This window comes from Nothoprocta perdicaria, unplaced genomic scaffold (genome assembly GCF_003342845.1).
Source record: "Nothoprocta perdicaria isolate Ctin4 unplaced genomic scaffold, notPer1 scaffold_111, whole genome shotgun sequence".
NCBI lineage: Eukaryota > Metazoa > Chordata > Aves > Tinamiformes > Tinamidae > Nothoprocta > Nothoprocta perdicaria.
Window position 1 is genome coordinate 527907 of NW_020454217.1, and position 11529 is coordinate 539435.

The window sequence follows — 11529 nt, forward strand, 5'->3', positions numbered from 1 at the left end:
CCTCTGTCAGGCACATTCCTCCAGCCCACGCCACATCCTCCTTGAGCCCCTGCCTCACTCCCCATCGCTCTCAGCTGCCCTGAGCTGCCCACCAGCCCTCTTCACACAGGCACTTCTTTCTCCCAGGCCCTGGGGAACACACCTGGGGGGCCTCCAGGACAACCTTCCTTAGTGCCATTTAAGTGCACAGAAAGATCCCTTTTCTAAAGCAGAGAAAACACAGCTGCACATGCTCTTTCCCACAGGCCCAACATGTGGTGCCTCCTTATGCTGCTCTCCTTCCAAGCAATTGCCCCTTCAGCAGGATTCTCCTCCGCTCTGAACTCAGAGGAAATCCAGAAAAGGAAGTCTCGCAACCCTGAATGCTTCATGAACGTTGTAAGTTGTGTTGCTGCCTCTGCCTTTCTTTTTAAAACTTTGGTTCCACTGTCACTGCCCCTGTACCATCACTAACAGCCTAGGAAACTGAATCTATTTCTAACTTTCCCAAGCTCCCTGTGCCCAAACAACTGCATTAGTCACGACTGTAACCAGGGCAGCTCTGAACACACAGGGGACAGATGTGACCCTTGTACACTGCATTTCTTTTCACTCAAAGGACAAGCAATTCTACAGGACCTGCTCAAGGGCACATGGGATTTGAGCTAGTCAATTCTGACCCCCAGCAATGTCACTCAACCTAAGACTGTGCTCAGAGCACGTTACCCACACCAGACAAGACGACGCCAAATAGCCTTTTCCTGTCTAAGTGTTCAAGGAACGCTGACAGATGTTTGAGGAACACAGGCCTGAGGTACACTTATAACCCTGAGTCTTTGTCACAGAGTCACCCTTCCCTAATATGCCTTGACATCTTGGGCTTCTGCCAGAAGAGTGGGAGACTGCAGTTGCCGCAAGAGGACAGAGTCCCTCTGGCAACGGGCTAGGCAGCACCAGCCCAAGGGAAAACATAGCTCTCCACCTGAACAGCCTAAGCTGCCAGAGAGAGCACCGCCTTAGTGGTGGAGGCAGCAGCTGGTTGCTTGTCTAAAAGGAAGCCAACCTTCACTACCAACCTGTTTGCTCTAGACAGGTAGCAAGGGACGCTGAACCTCCTCTTCAAACAGTAGATGTTCTAGATGACCTCTGAGGTCCCTTCCAACCTTAAGCATCCTATGATTCTATGTTCACATTACAAAGTAACATAAGGCTCCGTGCTCTGACTTACCAAAACTCTACTCACAGAACACCCAAAACCAGGGGTAGGTGGTCTCAGGAGCTCTTTCCTGACAGGAGTCCCACTCTTGCATCCCCTGGATGGTTTGTCTAATGGTGCTCTGGTAAGAGAGTACTTGCTCTGGACCAAGACCACATCATTTGGCATTAATCCAGCACCCATCCTGCCACCTGGTTACTCTCCAGAAAGGTACAACTTGCATCAGCCTTGCACAACATGACAAACTCTTGCACTTGCATTTACTGGAGGAGATGAGTTGACCTCCTCCTCAGAGACTGCACCTGAACTCCATGGCTTGTCTCATTACTTTCCCAACCCACCACACATCCCAGCAAACAGCATATCCTTCATCCCATATTTCAAGGGCAGTTCTGGGGAGAAAGTCACATGGTTCCAAGCTCTGCAAGGCACTAAACACTGAGCCTAGTCTAGAGCTTGCTTCTTGCCTTCCTGCGCACATGCATCTGCTTTGAACGCTAGAGCCTGGGAACAAGATAGTGCTGAAACACAATTCTCACATTTCTGCTCAGTAGCCAACATGGTCAAGGAGCCAAGCACAGGCACCTTCCTGGCCCTTCCTCAGCCGCTCCACACCTGAGCACCTTCTTGGCTGCCTTCACATTCTGTCACACAAACGGCCTCCAAACAGACACCTCCTGCTCCATCCACCTCTGCGCTGTCCAAGTTTGTAACAAACTGCCCTTTGCCTTCCCACAGAGTGAAATTATCAGATATCACGGGTACCCCAGCGAGGAGCATGAAGTTACTACTGAGGATGGATACATTCTTCGTGTCTTCAGAATTCCCGGTGGGAGGAACAGCCCAAACACAGGTGTGTCAGTTACAGCACGTAAGGAAAAGCTGGGAATGTATCCCAGCAGCTCTTACACAGGCCACCCATCTTTCCCCTTTGCTCACGTGATGGCCTGCTCCACACACTTCAGTTGCGGCAAAAACACCTAATCAATTCCAAACCCACCTCAAGCCTGCACATTCAGCTTCTCCTTTCAGATTTCAAATTCCTATGAGTTTTTTCCACAATTCCATTTTTTCCCTTTCATATAAGGTACAATTGCTGGCAGGCTGAAAACATCATTAGCCTTAAATAATTCTAACCATAACCATAAACAATTCTGATAAAAAAAAAAAAAATTTTTTTAAGCTGAATGAGAGTTCTAGCTAAAAAAAAAAAAAACCTCTGATCCATCATTTAAATAGAGCAAATTCATTGCCTTATGACATACAGAAGAGACAGAAAACCTATCACCAAGGAATATGACTATTCTGTAACACTCTCTTTGAGAAATCCTTGACATAATGAAATTGGAATTCAATTAATATATCCAGTTACAATATCATTGTAATTGGAATTCAGGTCTATAAATTCTGGATCCTTTTATTGCTTCTCTTTATTTGTTGCCTTGATATGTTTGTTGTATCTTTACTCTTTCAGCTCTACTTATCGGTGGTAGAAACCAAGAGATCTGTAGGTTGCTTTCTCAGTGCAGAAGGACGTGGGTACTGGCCAAATCCAAACATCCTTCACTGCTCACATGAAACAGCGCAACTGCTTGCATGGAAGCCAGTCTTCCAGGCAGCTTAGCCAAAAAAACACGTGGTCAACATCCATGGACTTACTGAACAGTAAAAAAAAAAAAAAACACAACTACAAACTCTACACCCCAGTTTTAACTAAGAATTCTAAAGCATAAAACTTTCTAAAGCATAAGAGTACATTCTTATTTTTCAGGAAGAAAGCCTGTAGTCTTTATACACCATGGTACTGTAGGAGATTCTATTCACTGGATTACTAACCTGCCCAACAACAGCCTGGGGTTCATCCTAGCAGATGCTGGCTACGACGTCTGGATTGGAAACAGCCGTGGGAACACTTGGTCTTTAAAGCACAAGACCCTCAAGCCGTGTCAGAGAGCATTCTGGAAGTTCAGGTATTCTATGGAATTACTGATGAAAGCAAAGTTCAAGGGGTGCAGAACCTTTCCCCTTCCGGGTTACTTGTTTTCATATTACCTGATTTCAAGCAGAAGGTACAACATTCAAGTGGAAGGTACAACATTTCAAGTGGAAGGTACAAAAAGGATTTGCCTTCAAGTAGAAGGCAAATCATCTCCCTGAATGCAGCCACTTCTGCTATATCCTAAAGGCCAGGGGGAAGGGCTTGGCTGGGTTATCTGGACAGGCCCTTCTGGAGTCAGCATACATAGAAGCAGAGGGGAAATACCTAAGCCACCCGCCAGCTTTGTCCATACACAGTGCTGGATTCTTTGGAGGAAATATCTCCAAGTTTCCCCCAATGTTGGGAGGCCTCTAGGACCTCTAATTATCCCACCAAAAAACATGGCCCCAGTGCAGACAGGTAAGCAGGCTGCTCAGCTCAGTCTAGAAATCTGATGTCTCACAGCTGAGCTCAACCAAGATAGAAATAACTGAACTGAAAAATACATGGCTAAATCCTCTTCCCCTGGAACCACTGCTAAGAGACCAAGCTGGGAGTTCCTCAGCAGAGTGCCTCGGGCAGCCTCATAGCACAGCTGCATCCTGTCCCCAGTCACAACAAGGGATCCACCTAAGTGTGCAATGTCATCTTTGCATGGGTCCTGCTTGGTGCTATGAAGAAAACACAAAGAATTCACAAATTCATGCTGTGATAGGCAGCCTTTGCATTTGTCAGCTTTTTGTGTTTCTCCCCTGTAGCTTTCATGAGATAGGTAAATACGATCTGCCAGCAGAGCTGTACTTCACCATGAATAAAACTGGACAGAAGCAACTCTATTACATTGGCCACTCAGAGGCTTCAACTGCAGGTAATGTCAGGACTGCCTGATTATAAAAGCACGGCTGCCACAACCTGCTGGGAATGTCTCTCTCTCTGTTAGATATCTCTCTCTCTCATAAAATAAATAAATAAAAATACTTCTTAAGGAAGAAGTACTTCTGACTGACTACAGGAAACCTTTTAAAAACTGTTCTGTTTATATGAAACATGAAAATAAACAGAGGATCTTGAAATGCTTCTAACTTCTGTAAGTAAGGATTAGTAACATTTAAAAGCTATTATTTACCAGGTACCCTGCATTATAGTTTGCTAAGTATCCTTATTACAGTCTAGCCACTCACTGTTGTTCTATCACAGTTTTACAGCATTGGTTATTTTTCCTCAAATTTCAGCAATAGTAAATTTTTATTAAGCTCAGTTTTTAAGATAAATATACCTAATATTCATAGATTAGTTGTAAATACTAAAAACAGTTCAAAACATGGTTCAAAAACAGTCATAAACATCATTAGAAGACAAAAAAAAAGTAATTACTAAGTCATGACTTAATTTCAGCACAACTCCTGAATGACTATAGCTGATTCCATTATGAATAAAAACAAAGTGCCAGACACTTGAAAAGAGAAAAGAAAAATCAATATTAAAAACTTACTTGGTTTTAGAACTTATGATCCAGCAATAACTCACCTAATGGGTTTTGAATGCTAACTTTCATTTACCATCAGTTGACAGTTCCTGAAGTCTCTGGTTTACAGCTAAGATCCTGGAATGGATACTGGGTTTTATCCAATGAGTCATGGTTTGCCATGAGCATTTTACAATACTAACATCAGAAACAGAGAAGAAATTGGGAGGATGGGAAGTAACTTGGGACCAGATGCTTCAAATAGTTTCTTTTCCTCTCGTAAGGGTCTTTTGGCAAAACAAACAAAAAAAAAAATAGGCAAAGACAATATCTTTGTCTTTAGGTACCTATACAATCAGTTAAAACTATCATTGCATCCATCAATGGAGGAATTTGGATGTGCTGAGGAATGGGATAAGATGCATCCTTTCTGGTCTCTTCCCTTCTTCCCCAAATTCTTCCCTTATTTATGTGTTCACTCACCCTTCTAAGTTTCCGCTTACTTACAAGTCAAACAGTTGTTTTTAACCTCGCAGCCTCCAGATAATTATCTTATTATTGCATGCCTGCATGAACATGTAAGTCTTTTAAAGACCACAAGCTGAAAAACTCTTTTTTATTAATGCACTTGGGAAATTCTAGATGGATATCTGAGTTGTTAAGAAAATATGATTTATGCATCTTTTCTTGAAAAATATGCTTAACACAACATGGTCAGTTCTGAGAAAGTCGAAGTCTGGATAAACTCTAATGAAGCTGTATCTTTAGAATGAACTCTGCTTTCCAAATAAAGTGTCAAGCATCAAACACTTTCCTTAGGTAAAATATGCAGCACAAACTACAGACAATGAACTGCTAATCTAGTCTCACTTCTTTTTTGCTTTTCAATTATTTAGTCTTTGGAAGATCTCCTCACTATCTCAGGTTCTCTTTTCTGTGTTTGCAGCCTTCATAGCCTTTTCTACTTATCCTGAGCTGGCTCAAAGGATCAAAGTGTTCTTTGCTTTGGGACCGGTAGCCACACTCACATATGCTTACAGTCCTCTGACTGCATTTCTACGTCTTCCTCAATCATTTATCAGGGTATGTAATTCTTCCTGCTAAAACACCTAATTGTCTGCTTTATCTCTACTCAATGTTCACTCAGTGTGAGCTGATTTCTAAAGAGGTAATGAATTAAGACTGAGTTTAGTGTGTCAGAGTGCTAATAGTGCTGGTACACTTTAGATTCCACACAGCTGAATTGCTGGGGTTGACACAATCCCACTTTTGACATTTCTTTAAGATAACAGAAATATTTTTGGCCATTTATTTACACCAAGTATTTCTGAAGGAAACTCAAAAAATATTAAGATACCTGAGTCTACATACTCCACTAAGCCTAGCCTTAAGCACTAGTAGAAAACTGCAAGTTTCACATTCTAAATTCATTAGATGGATCATGTCATCCTTGCAGTTCCATTATGCTTATGGAATAATTACTCATTACTAAACAAGAAAAAATATTTAGTTACTAAAAAAAGAAACTCTTAAAGGCAGATGTACTCATTTTATGCCAAAATTAACTCATTTAATATAATTTTCTGGGCATGGTAGAAATCCTGCACTATGTAGCTATGGAGTCTCTGACTCTAAACCCTTGTCCTCTGCCTGCTCCCTCTTTGCTTAGTCTCAATATTGAGAGTGCAGCCAAGAGGGACTCCTTGTGTTTTGACCCTCAGTGAGGTGGCTGCAGCAGAAACAGGAGAGCTCCCTCCATGACTCAGGTCCAGCAATACACGGCAGGGAGAACACACAGCATGTTCTCCATAAGGGTATTGGGAAGCCAGCAATTGGAGTTCAGAGACTAGGCTACTAGGGAAGAGGGAGTGAGAGTTTCCTGTGTGATATGCTCATGTAACAGGGAACAAACATTTTGCACTTTTTCCTCCTCAGTTAACACTTGGCTACAAAGGAGCCTTTCATCAGAACGAACTGCTGAAAAGGCCTCTAACACTGATTTGCAAATCTTTCCCAAAAACCTGTGCAAGTGTCCTGGCTTACATAGCTGGAGGCAGGATACAAAATCTGAACATGGTAAGCATGGCCAAGGGCACCTTATTACAAATAAAGCTAAAGTAACTTTAACAGAAAATAATGTTTCTACCCTACCCTCTTTCTACCCTAAAGAATTCTTAGACACAAATCATTTTGATTCTTCAAAATACAGGAATACATTTGATGAATTCTTCATCAAATCAAATCTAAGCATTAATGTGGGAGACACTCTTTTAAAAGCATAGAACTCTACCTATCAAATCCTACTGTAAAATGATGTATTTGTGAATCTACCCTCAGCTTTCTGTTTACTATTTTAGAGTTATTAGAGTGGGAATTTTACATGGCAGAATGTTAATCGAGTACTACTGTTTTTTTTTCTGTCGTAACACTGGATCCCTACATTCGTAGCATTTCTGTTTCTGTTTTCTCTTCAGAGTCGAATAGATGTATATGTAGCCCACTACCCAGCTGGGACTTCAGTTCAGAACCTCATTCACTGGCATCAGGTATAACCACAGACTGATGTATAAACTTCCTCTAACTCCTGCTTTCTTCCCAACTGGCAGCCTACAGGGAAGTCCGAAGGCAGCGGTCCCGGGCAGCAGCCCAACGCACCGTCTCACGTTCTGCCGGGAGCAGCCGCCGCACAGCCAGTGCTCTTCACCTCCGGCCACGGCAGTTGCCTCAGTTGTCCCTTTGGTCTGGGGCACCGAGATTTCCCTGCGGCACAACAGGCCAGGGCCTATTAGCCTCCTGGGACTCCCAGGCATCATCAGCCTTTATCGCTGAAGATGTTTGCCTTGAGAAGTTGGCAACGAACTTGAGTACAGCCTAGGCACTTGGCAGGCACTAGGAGGATAGCGGAATATTGGGAAGTTGGGGGACAAGCCAGAACAGGGAAATGATCCAGCTTAAAAGTTTTCTCCTAGAGGACTAATTGCAGCTTGGATCAGCTCCCAGAACTACTTCCACTGGCATAATGAGAAAGCGGGGAACTTTACATCACTCTCATACCTGAGCTTGTTCAGTCTGTGCTCTGAACTAGACCAGGGCAATAACTGTGGTTATTTCTGCTAATACTTAATATGGTCCTAAATATACATGTGTTCCTGGGCACACTGCTGACAAAAAGTCCCTGCACTCAGGCTCTCAGAACCCAAGGCCAGCAAGTGGAGATAAGATAGCAGATTATTACCATATCCTCAATTACTCAAAGCCTTGAGGTCAACCCACATATTCCAAGCCAGATACTCTGCAGGGATAACCATAAATTACAAACAACTTTTACCATAAATTACAAACAACTACTCACAAATCAAACTACTTAACAGGTTTGGATAAAAACAACAACAGCAACTTACCTTTCCAGCAGGACAGATTCCAATTCTTTAGACAACACAGATTCAGGACTATTCTTTAGTGGCAGGCTAAATTGAGAGCCAGACTCCTGCAAGAATTATGGAATACCTGGAAATGCTGTCACTGCAGTGAGCAGCCAGGCAAAACTGACAGCCAAAAGGCTAGATGTGTGAGGAGAGATCACACAGTGAACTGGCTGGTAATAGTCCCAATAGTTTCTAGACATCCAGATCCCCTTTCCAAAGCGAAACATGAACCTAGTCACAAGTCAGGATGGCAATGCCAAGTTTACTCAACTAAATCCAAAAATATTTTAATAGCAAAGCTTGCCACAGGTGGTGTCTGAGGAAAGCATGGGGACAGGCAATAAAGCCTTTCACCCTATGATCCACACTCATTACTTTAAAAAACCTCCAACCAGAGTGAGAAAAAGGTAAGAGTCACTCACAGGCCAGTGTCCGGACACCATAGTCCTTAAAAGCTGTTTGTCAATCTTTTAACACTTTCATTGCATTTGTTTTTATTCCAACATTAACAGCTAATCCATGCAAACCGATTTCAAGCTTATGACTATGGCACCAAGGAAAATATGAAAAAATACAACCAGGTAAGACAATAAGGTTTTCTTGAGAACTCATCCTGGGGTTCCAGCTAAGAATAGATACTACGAATAGAAAACTTCTTTGGAGAAAGCCTCCAAATACATAGCAGACACTTCCATCTATGCACATGGTGGTTAAATACCACAGTCTGTATTCATTTGGGAATGACTGACTTTATAATCCCAATACTTTGGACAGTTAGGAAACTGTCCAAGAAATCAGTCAAGTGAAATATTAACTACTCACCCTGAAATTTTAAGCACGGTACCTTGTCACCATGTAGACAAGTAATCACCCTCTATATTAAGTCATTTATTTAGGTCTCAGAAGATCTCTGCTCTGTACTTCAAGGTTTTTTTAATTTCCTCAGTGATGATAGGCAAGATAGTCGTAGCAACCCTATGACGTGACAGAGTTAGTGGTCTGGAACACTGCAAGAAAGACTGTTTCATTCCATGACCCCAAAAAGCATGGAGAACACCAAATTAGTCAAAACTGGGACACATAAGCAACAGCTCTGCAGCCCTCAGTAAACACCACTACTGCTCTCTCCATAGGCCCACCTCTAAAGGGCATGAGCAGGACTTATACCACAGGACAGCATATAACCATGCACTAGGAAGACACTGAGAAATTGGACAGGTCATTGTTCCTCACTGTAGGCAAAGAACAGAGTAAAGAGAAATAAATGCCGAGAGGGCCAGTATGGTCCTGACTATTTCACTGTAGGGAAGGAAAGAAAAGGAGACGGAGGCAGAGATCTTTGCACAGAATCTGTTCTCCAAAAGTATTTTTTTCACTTAAAGTCTACTTCCTTCCTTCCAGGCCATTCCTCCTGCATATGAGATAGAAAAGATCAACACACCAATTGCTCTGTGGAGTGGTGGACTGGACAAATTTGCACATCCAAAAGATCTGGCAAGACTACTTCCTCGCATCAAAAAGCTCATTTACTATGATAATTTTCCTGAATGGGGACACCTTGATTTCATCTGGGGCCTCGATGCAACTAAGAAAATGTACTGGAAAATCACAGAACTAATAAGAAAAAACCCTTAATGTTTCTCAGAAAGAACCCATCCACCCAGTAAAAGCCCTCAAATACTTCTGCTTAGTAATAAGGTGCATCCTGGGGAAGCGATAAAAAAACGGATACACACAATGGATATTGGTACAAGGGATTCCAAATCAGTGTAAAGTGTTTGTATTTTCTTGCATTTCTAATACTTTTAGGTTTTCCACAGTGCTACCATATTTAGGTGATTGGAGTCTTCCTGAGAAGTCAAGGTCCATGGGGATGGGGATGACTATTGAAAACACAAGCATGTTAAAAGGCATTCTATGCATCACTTACTTCGGGATATATTAACTGCTATAATTATTTTGCTATAACTAAACTTTCTTCTCTCTTGTATATCAATACCACATATTTTACTGGAGACAGAGGTGTTATCTCATGAAAGCATACAATGGGATTTGCTCATTTTTGTTGTTTAGATCTTTGCTTAGATTAAATCATCTATCTCTTGAAAGAGTGTTTGGCCTATCTATCTCTCCCCACATTTACCAACAGTGGCAAGTCAGACTCAAGAGACTTTTAGTCATAAAATGGCTCCAACACGTAAGCAGAAACTAGCTGGCTTCAGTGGCTTAAATGCCAAGGGATTTGACCTAAGAAAACTTAGGTCATAGAGGAATTACCAGACTGGGCAAATGCAGATATTCTCCTGCCTTCAGATGCAGATGTAGATCCATCAGGCAGCCAGTGCACCAAACAATACACCAGTCTCACGGAATATTCTTGGCGCTAGCAGCTTTTGCAAGCTCTTCCAGCTTCCTAATTCACCTCGTTAGTGCATCCTCTCTGCTCGCCTACAAGATGTTCCAGGAGGCGAAAGGTAACGTTAAAGTACTTGTCATTACAGACAACTCAGGGAACGACATTGTTCAGGTCAGAACATTCAGCTTGCAACATTTTCCATGCTGAACACCAGAAGGTGCCGCGATTACCAAGGACTGCTATTTCAGACTAATGTCACCTCTGGCACCCCTCTCATTCATCCCTTCCCCTCCAGTGACCTTCTTGTCACCTACCACAGCCACAGACCGACAACTGCACTCTTATTTAAACCTTCCTCCTCTTTGCCCCTTATCCACAGTTTCTTTAGCAGCAGTTTTCTTGATTCACGTTTCTCCTTGCTTAACCCCCTTGAAGATTTAGATCAGCCCAGATAAAGCATGTACGCCCATACCTGCTCAAGCATACATGAACTCATTCAAATGCCGACTGAACATAAGGAATTTCAAAGCGCAGAGGAGGGAGACACACAAGGTAACGACTACCACAAACACCAGGCGCGTCGCACTCTCCTTGCCTCACGGGCCCGCTTTGTGGGCCACACAGGGCACCCATTGCGCTCATCTCCTTCTGCCCCTACCTGACTTTGCAGGCAGGTGCCCTCGCCGCACCCCTGCCATGCTCCTGCATGCCCAGGCAGGGAGCCGCTCGCTCTGGCTGGCCCCAGAGCCGCAGCACCGGCTGCACAGCGCGGCCGTTGGGCAACAACGCTCAGGACAGGGACACGCAGGGGCCTTTGGGCGGTAACGTCCGGTGGGCAGTAATGGCCGGGGCAGGCGCGCGGCGGCCGTTGGGCGCTAGCGACCGTTGGGCAAGAGCGCGGCGGCCGTTGGGCACTAACCGCCGCTGGTCACTAGCAGCCGTTGGGCAGGAGCGTGGCGGCGCTTGGACACCAGCGGCCGCTGGTCACGAGCGGCCGTTGGGCAGGCGCGCGGCGGCAGTTGGGCACCAACCGCCGCTGGTCACGAGCGGCCGTTGGGCACGAGCGGCCGTTTGGCACCGGCGGCCGTTAGGCACGAGCGGCCGTTGTGC

The 11529-nt window shown here is 43.9% G+C and overlaps 1 protein-coding gene across 1 annotated transcript; it reads left to right on the forward strand.

The window, feature by feature from the left end:
• Positions 1-252: 252 nt before the first annotated feature.
• Positions 253-9698, forward strand: LOC112957460 (lipase member M-like). The gene is made up of 9 exons (XM_026051106.1): positions 253-378; positions 1934-2048; positions 2967-3165; positions 3932-4041; positions 5585-5721; positions 6574-6714; positions 7113-7184; positions 8576-8644; positions 9465-9698. The coding sequence occupies exons 1-9, from the start codon at positions 253-255 to the stop codon at positions 9696-9698; spliced, it is 1203 nt and encodes a 400-aa protein (XP_025906891.1).
• The last annotated feature ends 1831 nt before the right edge of the window (positions 9699-11529 follow it).